This window comes from Aspergillus oryzae, chromosome 3, assembly GCF_000184455.2.
Source record: "Aspergillus oryzae RIB40 DNA, chromosome 3".
In the NCBI taxonomy this organism is placed as follows: domain Eukaryota; kingdom Fungi; phylum Ascomycota; class Eurotiomycetes; order Eurotiales; family Aspergillaceae; genus Aspergillus; species Aspergillus oryzae.
The window spans coordinates 4,186,818-4,198,440 of record NC_036437.1 but is presented as its reverse complement, the minus strand read 5'-3'; the positions used below and the strand labels follow the sequence as shown (position 1 = coordinate 4,198,440).

General features: G+C 50.9%; 3 protein-coding genes across 3 annotated transcripts; 1 reads left to right on the top strand and 2 right to left on the bottom strand.

Moving 5' to 3' along the window:
• Positions 1–319: 319 nt before the first annotated feature.
• AO090026000324 (putative dynactin) lies at positions 320–4,443 on the bottom strand (the record flags this gene model as incomplete). The annotated part of the gene is made up of 2 exons (XM_023236109.1): positions 320–3,859; positions 4,021–4,443. The coding sequence occupies 2 exons, from the start codon at positions 4,441–4,443 to the stop codon at positions 320–322; spliced, it is 3,963 nt and encodes a 1,320-aa protein (XP_023090997.1).
• Positions 4,444–4,847: 404 nt separating this feature from the next.
• On the bottom strand, positions 4,848–5,805 carry AO090026000325 (putative pyrimidine 5'-nucleotidase; the record flags this gene model as incomplete). The annotated part of the gene is made up of 3 exons (XM_023236108.1): positions 4,848–5,014; positions 5,073–5,571; positions 5,731–5,805. The coding sequence occupies 3 exons, from the start codon at positions 5,803–5,805 to the stop codon at positions 4,848–4,850; spliced, it is 741 nt and encodes a 246-aa protein (XP_023090998.1).
• A 533-nt stretch (positions 5,806–6,338) lies between these two features.
• On the top strand, positions 6,339–8,819 carry AO090026000326 (uncharacterized protein; the record flags this gene model as incomplete). The annotated part of the gene is made up of 1 exon (XM_001821747.3): positions 6,339–8,819. The coding sequence occupies one exon, from the start codon at positions 6,339–6,341 to the stop codon at positions 8,817–8,819; it is 2,481 nt and encodes an 826-aa protein (XP_001821799.1).
• Between the last annotated feature and the right edge of the window lie 2,804 nt (positions 8,820–11,623).

Sequence of the window (11,623 nt, the reverse complement as noted above, 5' to 3'; positions counted from 1 at the left end):
TGCACCAGCTTTTGTTTGATGTCTTTCTTTCATGACAATCACTCGACGTCTTTCGGGATGCATTGCCAGCGCTTTGTTTAGACTTGACGGAATCAATCTGGAGTTGTACAGTACTTGCTTTGTTTCTAGTTTTATTCTGCGGTGTTTGTTGATTGATTGAAATGTATCGTTGAGCGTTGAGACTGCACATCTTGAATGTCATTTACAATAAATAATTATTTACAGCGAGTCACATACACACAAGGGAAAATCAATGTATAATGCAATTAATATATGAAACAAATGGGTATAGTATTCTGATTGCCATCCCACGTACTATCTAGAACGAAGGCGTTATGGAAGGTTCTACCGGTCTATCAGCCAGTTTGCGATGATCTTGCTGCATGCCCAGGATCTCCCAAGCGCGGCCCATCATTCCATGTCCTAGCCCCTGCGGAAAGCCACCGAATACCGAATTCTTGGGTGCGTGTCTCCGGGCGCGATCACGAGCAAGGCGCTCTTTCTTCGTATTAACCAGTCTGTCCTGCTCTCTTTCCTGGTTGACGATATCATCGCGCCATTCAGTCCAATGCTCGAAGTTCTCCCGCTGTTGGAGAACCTGATAGCGCAGTTTAGTCTTGGAAGGGCGCCAACTGGCACGATTACCATTCTCTTGAGACATGGTGGACTTCAGATCGCAGATATTCGACTCCTTGGTTAGCTTGAGAAGATGAGAAAAGACATCCCTGCTCTCCGAGGCGGTCTGTTGGATCTTATCATGCTGAGCATTACCGTTGGCTTGTGTAAGGGGCACGTCAAGCCAAGAGTACATCTCCGCTGAGCGCTGCACAGAGTACGGATCGAGCATGTTGCCCCGGCGGTTCTCTTCACGCAGGAAGCGGACGGCCGCTTGCAGACTTTCCACCTCGGCGCGGAGAGCCTCATTCTCGCGCATCGTAGCAAGAGACAGGGCGTTGTCGACCACCACGCCCTCAGTCGTGGTGATTCCGGTTGTGCCGGACGCGCGTTTGACCCTGTCCAGTCGAGCTTTGATCTCCTCGCGCTCTGTTTCCAGCGCTTGGAGCTCTTTGCGTTGTTTTTCGACCATGCCCTCCAGTTCTGTTTCTTTTGTTCGCATGGTTTCGATCTTGGTCTCGAGCTCTTTGACCATGGAGGCCTTTTTGCTAGCTTCTTGCATTCTGGACTCGACGAGTTCGACCTTCAGCGCTTGTTCTTCGATCGTCTTGTCCTTGACGCCTAGGGCTGTTGAGGCTTCATGGATTTCGTTCTTGAGACGTCGGATTTCTTCATCCGCGTCTGGAGACACTGCTTTGTTGGATTTTAGTTCTGAGGCTCGTGCGATCCACGGGGAGGGGAGTCTTTCGAATTCTGATGTGATTGACAAGTCGGTTGAGATTGAGTCGAGTTCCTCGAGGTTTCCGCCTAGGCTGCGTAGTCGGTTCGCGATGAAGGACATTGTGTCGCTACATTCGCTTCCTGATTCCGATGGCTGCGCGTAGAGGGTCGAGACCTGGGACATGCTCTTCGTTGCCTCTTCCAGCGTCAGTGGCTCCGTTCGGCTTTCGTCGCTTACGATAAGCGCAATGTTCTCTCCTAGGTGCCGGGCCAGCTCGGAAAGATTTTTGGCGGCTTCCTCTGTTTCCTTGAAGGGGCCTGCTACGTCTTGGGACAGGGCAAGGGACCTTGATCGGAGATCTTCAAGGGCTTTGTAGATCTTGCCCATGGCTACTTTCAGCCCCCGCGCTTGAGTTACTAGGGTTTCCATTTTGCTGAAGAGGAAATTGGGCTCTTCATCTTCGCCTTCTAGGACTGTGATCTTGGACTGTAACAAAGTTCTGAGGCGCGATATCAAGGATGCGGCGTGGTCGATGTATGACTGAGTTAAGGATGAGCGCATGCAGAGCTCGTCGGCGAACGTCTCTAATGAAGTTGGTAGGTGGACTTCCGCCAGATGGGATAGTAGTGCAATGGACCTTTGCAGCTCAATGCCACATTTCTTCATGTTCAGCTCATTCTTCCTTACGGATTCTATCCAGAAGTTCACGGTGCGCTCGACCGGCTCCATTTCGAACAATGTCGCCTTGGTCCTGTCGAAGCTTTCTGCGGAGCAGTTGGTGATGTAATTGATGAATCGGTCGCAGATGGCGCCGATCCACATGAGTTTCTCGAGAACATCATGCGCCGTGAAGCCATCTTCCACTGCAGCCGGATCGGATGTCTGCTCGGGGAATCTCTCTCGGACGGTGCTGATCATTAAAGACGATTTAAAACTAACACGCTTGAAACGTAGAAGTGCAAGGATGCCGTTCTTCTCTCCCTCGAAGTACTCGGGAAGGTATAGTTTCAAGATGGATAGGTGTTGGGCAGCTTCTTGAGCGTCCAGGCGTTCGAGTTCAATGTCGATGGTCTTCGTCTGTGCTTTGGAAACCGATGCCTGCAGCTTCAAGTTCAGGTCCATCATGGCACGAGAACGTGTTGTTAGATCCGTAGCTTCGGCTTCTGTGATCTGCTGAGAGGCTCGCATATCCTCCAAGTCCCCTTGGAGAGTAGAGACTAGCTCCCTGAATCGCGCCAAAGTGTACTCCAAGTCCTCGATGACTTCGTCTTGCTGGGCAACCTTACGGCATTGCTCATTGAATAGGGAGTCCTTGTAGTCGATTTCTTCTTGCATTTGCTTTTCTGTCTCGATGTGGTTGTACTCGAGCTCATCGTTGATTTCCTTCAGCGCCTCGAGATCCTCGATCGCAGCGTTGAGTTCGTTGATCTCCTCTTGGTAGTGCATATTCTTATCTGCGAGCTCCTCGATCATCTCCTCCGCACCGAGAGCAGTCTCCAGTTGCTGCTTGAGATCTTCAACATTGTTTTCCGCTACAAGCAGCTTCTCCTTGGTGGATTCATACTGGGACTTGATGCTTTCGTACTCCTCCAAATCTTGTTGTAGTTCCTTGATTTGGTCCTTCAACTCGGATTCCTGCTGCTGTGTCATATCGCGAAGACGTATGAGGGCCTCGCGGAGACGCTCATTTGTTCTCTCCATTTGCAGCCATCCATGACTGGACTTCTCCTCCGGACTCATAGTCTGACCGAGCTCCTCATTCTCCTCACGCAGGACCTCCGCCTCCAACTGAAGCTCTTCCACCCTCAACTTTAATGTTTCAACCTCGTGCCTAAAAGCATCGGCCGTCTCTTCCGCCATCTCGCGGTCGAGGGTTGCCATTTCCAGAATCGAGTCATGCTCCGCTTGGATGCGCTCGATCTCTTCGAGTTGGGCCTCTGATTCTCTCAACTTCTTCCGCAAGTCACTAATCTCAAGTTGCTGCGGCTGGTATTTAGCTTGCAGTTTCTGGATAATACTTTCGAATTTATCCCGCTCCTGCTGAAGTGTCTCCAAGGCCTTGAGCTTCTCTCGATCTTCAGTCCGCTTTTTCTCCATCACCCTAAGCTTTGTTTTCAATTCTTCCAGCTCCCTTGACAGCGCGGTACTCTGAGCTTGTCGCGGCGACGAGGTCTGGGAGAACCCCGGGCGAGCAGCACCTGCCCGAGATGAACCAGAAGCCAGTCTAGACGGTTTAGCAGTTGGCTCCTCGCTTTCCATCTCATCACCCTCGGCATAATTATCGGCAGTATCGATATCCTCTGATTGTGGACTCCCTCTCTCTTGTTCCTCCGAGGTCTTGGAAGCGGTTGGCCGCAAAGCAGGGCGCTTGGCCACCCCAGCGGGCGCCGTCGTAGTTCCTTGTAGACCTGGTCTAACAGTTCTGTTCGAAGCTCCAGATATCGATGGCCGGGAGGGCCGCGACGCAGATGGGGGAGGCGGGGGCCCCATTGATGTCGACTTAGCCCCAATAGACGGCCGACCCTTGGATGTCGCAGACGGCCGCGAGGGCCCGCTAATAGAGGAGCGTGGCGTAGATGCACCCGAAAGCTGCTTCGTCGGCGATTGCGATTTTGTAGGAGACTGCGGTTGCTAGGTCAATGAGCAAGCAGTCCCATCAGCTCCGTAGTTCGTGATGTACATACCTTCAAGCCCAACCGCTGGGACGCAGGCTTCGCTGCAGGACTCGGACTAGCCGAGCTACCACTGTGTCTTTTCGTATTCGCGGCTTGCAAAGCGCTCGGTTTCTTGATCCCCAGTCCACTTCCAGTTTGGGCCCGCCCTCTGGTCTGCGGAGCATTCGCTGTCCCCTTAGCAGCCGGTTTGGTTTCTTTTGTGGGCGGGCCAATAATGGCCGCAATGGCAGTTGGTCGGACGAACATGCCATATCCGAATTCGCAGTCGAAGTAGCGTTCTCCTTGGACGGCTCCGTCATTCTTTCCTGTGGGTTCGTCCAATTCAATGCCGATCCAGTCCCCGGCAGCGAAGTGAGTGGCTCCAGCAAACCGTACGGTGGCCTGCCGACCGTCGGTTAATGTGACCACATGGCCGGGAGTTAAATCAGCCATGATCAAGCATTCAGAGATAAAGCCCCTGCGCGAACAATGGCCTTGAATATCGAGTATGGCGGTCAGATAGGGGCCGTTGTTGATGTGTTTGTTACCAGTCGGCGGACCTCCGTTCGGAGCCTCAGGACGCGATCCGCGCGGAAGGATTCTTGGTAGCCTGAGGCATCAGATAATCTTATCAGTATATCTTAGCGCTTTTGGGCCCGGCCTTTGATTCTTAATCTGGATCTGTTGACAATGATAATAGACTATTTATGATTATGTTCGTACCAACACATATATACGTCTAAATCTATGTATAAAGGAATAAGCCCTATGTATATCCGTCGCTCGTACTCTTCATAATATGCGTAACACAATACAATGTACAAAAAACTCTATGCACACATCTATTCACACTCGATTCAGTTCGAAGTCTTGAATAAGTGTGGGAAGCATGTCCTCAGTTCTTCCAGGTTCCGGATCATATATTGCGACACCGGGGCATCAGGCAAAGGAAGCCCTGGCTCAACGAGGTGGGCCGTCTGCCAGCCGCGAGCCGCGGCGTGCTTGCAGTTCAAACCGGAGTCATCTACAAGAGCGAGTCAGTGCTGTATACAAACCTTACTCCTAGACCATGGAATACATACCGACAAAATAGCGTTCTGCCGTACTCGGGACATTTGCCTCCCTCTCCGCCTTAGCGTACATCTCCTGTGTTGGCTTGCAGACCAGAGGGAGCTGCCCGTAGTCGCAGAAGGTGATGCCCTCGAACTGGTCATCCACTCCCAGCAATTTCACGACCCGTTTTCCATGAGTGACATATGCGTTGGTCAGAAGCCACAACCTCACTTTACTCCTATCGATGTCTTCGAGCAGCTTGCGCAGCTGGGGATCGGGTTTCAGGATCCTGTCCAACGGCAGCGCATCGTCGACTTCGCTGTTGAATTGAAGCGGATCGATTTTGTGGTGGCGAGTGAGACCTTCAATTGCGAGCCCGTACTCTGTGTAGTATTTCTTGTGCAGCATATGAGCGTCTTCGCCGTTGAGGGAGAGGTGTTTCACGAAAAATTGATCTGTAATAGAACGGTATTTGGTTAGTCCCGCCTCCATATGTGTGAATTGCAAGTACCACTCACGAATCAGCTTCTGCATTTCATCGTGGATGTTACATTCTATATGCGATCGTCAGCATTCAGTATCACCTTCCCCGCCAATGGGGGGACTTCCGTACTTCTAGAGTAAAGCTGTACGCATCGCACGTTAGTTTAGAAGGTAGAAAAGTTGAAGAATTGTATGACCGCATACACAGTTATCTATGTCAAAGAAGAACACCGGTCTAGGATCCGAGCCCGCGCTGGTCGCATCGTTTGATGGGGACATGGCTTTTTTGAATTGATGTATACTAGTACTGGAAAAGGAGGCGGTTCCGATGCGAGTAAAAAGGGACGGCGACAGGTTCTGAGGTCTAGGTGACAAGTAGCATGCACGAGAAGATCTTGACAGCAATGACCGGGAGAAGAAATGACTCATAGCGCAAGATGAGCAGGAGTCGAACGAGTACAAGACACTGATTCTTATATCGGGGGGGTGGATCGATAGCCAATAACCGCGGGATAAAACGCCCACCCGCCATCGCTGTCCGGAGGGAGTTTAGCGTCTCACGAGAGCTGGCGGTCGGCGACCCGTTCGGACTTTGTACTAGTACTTTTCCTTCGACACGACGTCCCCGTTCCTTTCCCCAACTAATCCGACTTTGATCACGCCCAGGCCGTCTGACTTGTCAGACGCTGATTCGAGACTGAGGAGTTTACAGCCTGGGAAAGGTGTGAAGAGCCGTTATAATTAGAAGTGTCACGAGTTTAAGAAAGACCTTCAGTTAGCAAGGATAATTTCTTGTGAAAGCTCCCAAAATCATGACAGCAGCTCAACTTCCCACGGGTAGTATACCTACGGGGCTACCAACAAATGAGGAAGTCCAGGAATATGAGAAGATTCTGAAAATAAGTGACGATATATTTACTGGAACTCACCCTAGATTGAAAGTTCCCCAGCAGTTTGTGCGCAAACCCGCGTCGCGCAATCCCCCTACCTCCACTCAAGCCCAGGTAAAAACGAGTGAACGGCCTGGGTCTTCCACATGGAATGCACCTCAGACCGTTTCAGCGCCTTCAAAACCTGCAAGCGCACTGAGTACGAATACTGGTGACGGTTTGTCTGGCACGACCGCTCCCTCGCGTATTGTACCGAAACATACTTCTGAAATTGATCCTATCTTCCTGACCAAATCGGATGATCTAGTCAGAGCAGAACTACAGTTACAGCGTCAAAGGGTGGAAAGGACGTTGCGGGAACAACTCGAGCAGAAGAGACAAGAGTCAAGGCAAAAAGCCTCTATACAAGACGCAAAGCCTGACTTCGATGTTTCTGATGTCTTAAATAAGGCCTTCGAGATAGTCAAGCCGTCCCCCTCGGTTGATGGCCGTGGTGCTGGCGAGCCCAGTGACTCCGAAAATTCGTTCTACTCTAGTAGAGCCCCTGACTCTCCGCAGCAGGGCGATCAACAGAAACCGTCACCTGCACCTCCCTCTAATTCCGATGAGCCTGTTACTGAGGCTCCAGCAGAGAATTATTCAGATGAGTTGCAACGGCTTGAAGCCCTCAACCGCACTGAATCGGATCAGGATATGCAAGATACTTACCCGGTTGCAGACCACGGAATACCCTACCAGAAACAGCCGCGTCCTGCTGCGGCAGACTCCGTCGCTCACAAGTACCAAGAAGCTCAGCCAACAGACGCGTTCGAAGAGCCGGAGTATTCGCCTCCAGCCCCGGGTGTGCCCCCGATGGAGAGGGGGGAAAATTATGATCCTCAGCGAGGTTACCCCAGCGGACCAAGAAGGCGCGGTCCAGACGCTCGTCAGCCCGACCGCCCCCGTTATGCCCCTGGATCGAACTCGCCTAGAGACGATATAAGGGTTGTGCGTAACCATATAACATCCCCGGCAGCTCCAAGGCCTTCCAGGGTTTCTCCTTTGGCCAACGCCAAAGTTCCCTCCGTTTATCAGCACAAAGAGCCACGTCCAGTGTACGGTACGGAACATCAGGCAAGTCCCGATGCTCCACCCCAGCAGTTGATGCCTAGAAAGCGCAGGAGGTTACATGAGGAAAGAGACCGGTCTCGCGCGGTCGCATATAGAATGCAAACTGGAGCCCCTGATGGCACTTACATCAAGGAGGAGCCAGTTTCGCCGCCGCCGTTCACAGACACTTCCCCAGCATACCGTAGTCGTCCGGCTCAAGAGAGACCAATCTACATTGATATCGCGTCTCCTCGCTACACACCGGTAATTGAAAGGAGAGAGCCCCCAATGAGAGACACTGCATATGATGTAGATGCTTATGATATCCGTGGCGATTCCGGGATGCCGCGTACCGTTTCGCGGCTGAGTACCAGACGGCCAATTCGTGATGATCAAGATTTGCGGAGAGTTGCGAGTCTCCATCAAGCTCGGCAACCTGAATATCCTCGTGAATATGTTGACCAAGCTAGTCCCCATGCTATGCGAGCTTCGTCCTACGCTGTTGTTGAGCGGCCCCCGCCCAGGTACTATGACGAGATTGCAACCCCTCCGGCGCGACGCTATATTGCTGTGGGAGATTCTCCAACCTCGCCACGGTATCAGGAGACATATTATGATGAAGAACCTCCAAGCCGTATGATGGCGCCTCCAACACGGAGAATCGTTGTTGATGAGCAGGGCAATCAGTACTATGAAACTGTGCCTGCGCCGAGGATGCAAGCAATGCCTCCCCCAACCAGTCGAATGCCGGCACCCAGAAGTGAGGTCTACGACGACCATCCGCCAGTACGCTATACAAGTGTTCGGGCTCCATCTGTCGTCGAAGATCCGTACGGTGGCCGGAGGTACGTGCAGGATATGCCACCTCCGCAAAGTACCTATCGGCGGGTCACCGACTACGCTCGCCCGGCCCCGAGTGAGCATCGGCCTTATGTAGCACCCTTCGATGAGCGAGAACCACTGCCACGCAGCGCCAGTGTTCAGGTGACCGACTATTCTATGCGACGCCCGCATTATATTGAAGAGGCCGAGGTTCCACGCGAGAGGATCGTCCGAGTGCCAAGCGTACGACCACCAACCGCTCGGTACGAGGAACCGCGGGAGGTCATCCAGCGAGTAGAGAGTGTCCGGCCAGCTGGCAGGGATGTGAGCATATATATGGACGATGACCCCCGACGGCCCAGAGAATATATTGAGCGGCCTGTCTATCTTTCTACACGGCCAGTGGCTAGAGAAGAACATTACTACGACAACGGCGAACCCGAGAGGGTTGTGCTTGATGGCGGAGTCCATCGAGTTCCTCACCGCTACTGAAGGTGAAGCCTTCTCCATAATGAACGCACGATTATTTAAAAGCTTTTATTTTCGCGACATCTGTTTGCAGTAATTGTCCATGTACAGAGTACGATCTCTTTTAATATTCAAGCGGAGCATTGACGCTTCTTTCCTTGTACATTTAATTCGTCTTGGAGTGACAGGGAAGACAACCTGGACGCCCATTGAAAATACCACTACATAGAGAACAGCTTAATGACACGAAGTATTCCAGACGGGGATGTTCATCTTTCGCAAACAATCGAATAGCCTAATGTCTATAATTACCTGCCTAGGAGCTGTGTAATAATGGAAGTATATGCTACTACATAATGGTTATACTGCCGCATGTCCATGACCATATCCAACCAACGAATCACTTGGAAACTCAATAATAGTCATAAATAGCACACAGTCAGTCCATGTCTACGATGAAATGGAAAGGAAGACCATATCTCTTAACTAGTAATAAGCACGCATAAAAGCGGTGGGGACGGCGGTCAACAGCACAAATACAGCAACGACAGGGCAGAGTACTACGTACTAATCAAACAGTTGGTGGAGAATCAAAGTTAAGCTCTTCGGACGGTGCATGTATGTAAACCATCCCTAACTTTCCCCATGACATGCGCCCGACCAGAAGCTTTAATATATAGATGACACCTAACTAATCATGTATCTTTACATGTGAGAAGGACATCCCCCCAGCCCCCTCACTGTGCGACACAAAGACAAGGCCTTGTCTACTAGTTCCTACTGCCGCTTAGTACGTATCTCTATTCGCGGGATCAATGAAGATCGGCTGCGTCCGGGATCCGGTTCCAGAGTAGATGTCCCTAGTAGGCAGTGCCTTGTTTCTGCGGCTACTAGGGTATGTATGTTATCTGTAGGTATGTATATTCGAGACCGGGGGTTGAAAGTATTGGGTACTGATTTTGTACAGTACTCGCGATATGGACCCTGTTGGGGAAGTACCTTTGTTCTCTGGGATATTGTGGGTGTTGTAACTTGTTGGTACACGATCTACTGGTGTGTACTACCATAATGTAAATATATTTGACAGGACTGTACTGCACTGCATAAGTATGTGCATATGTGGTGTTTAGGCGGGGGGTGTGAGAATAGTATATACAATCAATCCATTCGTTGAGATCCCGCGTGATACGGGGATAAAAGGTACTGTAAATATGTATCTCCGGTGCTTGGTCAGGGGTTCTTACCTGTTGGCTGGTCTTATCTTTTGTCCTACCTGAATGGGTAAAGTAAGGGAAGGTGGTCGGTGGTAAATTTACGTACTTTGTTTCTGTGCTACGACGGTTCTCGAGGCGATGAAGTCACTGACCTTTGACCCACTCCGTGACGTCGTTGGGGATCTTGTCTTAGATTTGGTTTTTCTTGATCTATGTGATTTTCTGCTAGGTATATTGTTGTCTCTGTCTTGTGGTAGGGTGATTGAGAGGTCAATTAATGGTTTAGTTAGAGAAAGATTCCAGGATCAAGTGATTAGAGTTCATTCCTGCCTGAGGCTGAACGGTGAAGGCCCCAGGATTCAGGACGCTAGATCGGGTAATAGGGAAGCAGCTGGAGGCAGTTTCTTTGACCCTATCACGACCGTTGATCTTTGAGTTTATTACGAGAACTCAATCATCGGATTTCACGGATGCAATTGGCACGCACCACAGTCTATTATCTCACGGCCGTTGGCGAGGGCACCTCATTCGGTGTAGTGTAGTATGTATTACTTACTAGTGAGGTACATACATACGATCCTTCTTCTTCAGCTGGGGGAGGTCAGGTGGTGTTGGTGTGTGTACTACTCGAGTATCGACGATTACCGACATACATGCATTTGCCACACTTCCGTTTGAAAAGAAAGTGGCCAGAGAACATACCAATCACTGGCCGGTTCCCAGGTAACGGGACGGAAGTACCTCCACAGTGCATTAGTGGCATTTGGGCAACAGCAATGTGATAATGGGGCCCCTCCCCTCCCCTTCGTTAGTGTGCGAGGTGGTGTGAGGGGGGTTGAGAGATACCTAACTAAACTAATAGTGGTAGATAGTGACGGTCCCGGCCCTAAGCGGTACTCCATCCATTGAGATCTCCTTCTAGGATTTTAACGGTGGTGTGGCACTGGACTTGACCGTCTGTAGGGTCCCGAACGTGAACCATGAGCGCAAGCACCAAGCATGGACCTGGTTTCATCGGGGGACATTCCGGCCTTGCGTCACCTGTGTATCATCACTTCTCCGCTTCGGAAGTCGACATGGCTATTGTTTACTCTGATTACTATGGAGTGTTGTCCATTGGGTTTCATGCTGATCCACGGTTTTCCGTTTTTGCCTTGGAGCCTTTCTGAGAGATATGGCGATCCTTTGTTCAGGGATCAGCAGAATTGATGCCAATGCCAGGCGTTAGGCAGGTATATTTACAGAGTTACGGTTGCTCCCCTCCGACGTCCGCAGGGGTGTGTCACCGAACTAGCCGAAAACCAAAAAAAAGAAAAACACCAACCTATAAATGTCATGTAGAGTTTCATTGTGCAGAGTAGAAGGCGGTGCCGGGTTCGACCTTAAAAAGAAAGGGTAAAAAAAAAGCCCGTTATGGCTCCTCTCTGCAGGGAGGATCCAAGCCATTGGGCTGTCCTTGAAAAGGTACCGATCCTGTCAGTGTCAGTGCAGCGATGGGTCTTTCAATGGAGACCACAATACCGGGTTCTGGTTTAGTTCAAAGTCGTGACGGAATCGTCCGGTTGTTGATGCTTGACTTTACCGTACGCGCCGGTATTACCACACTACAGGTGA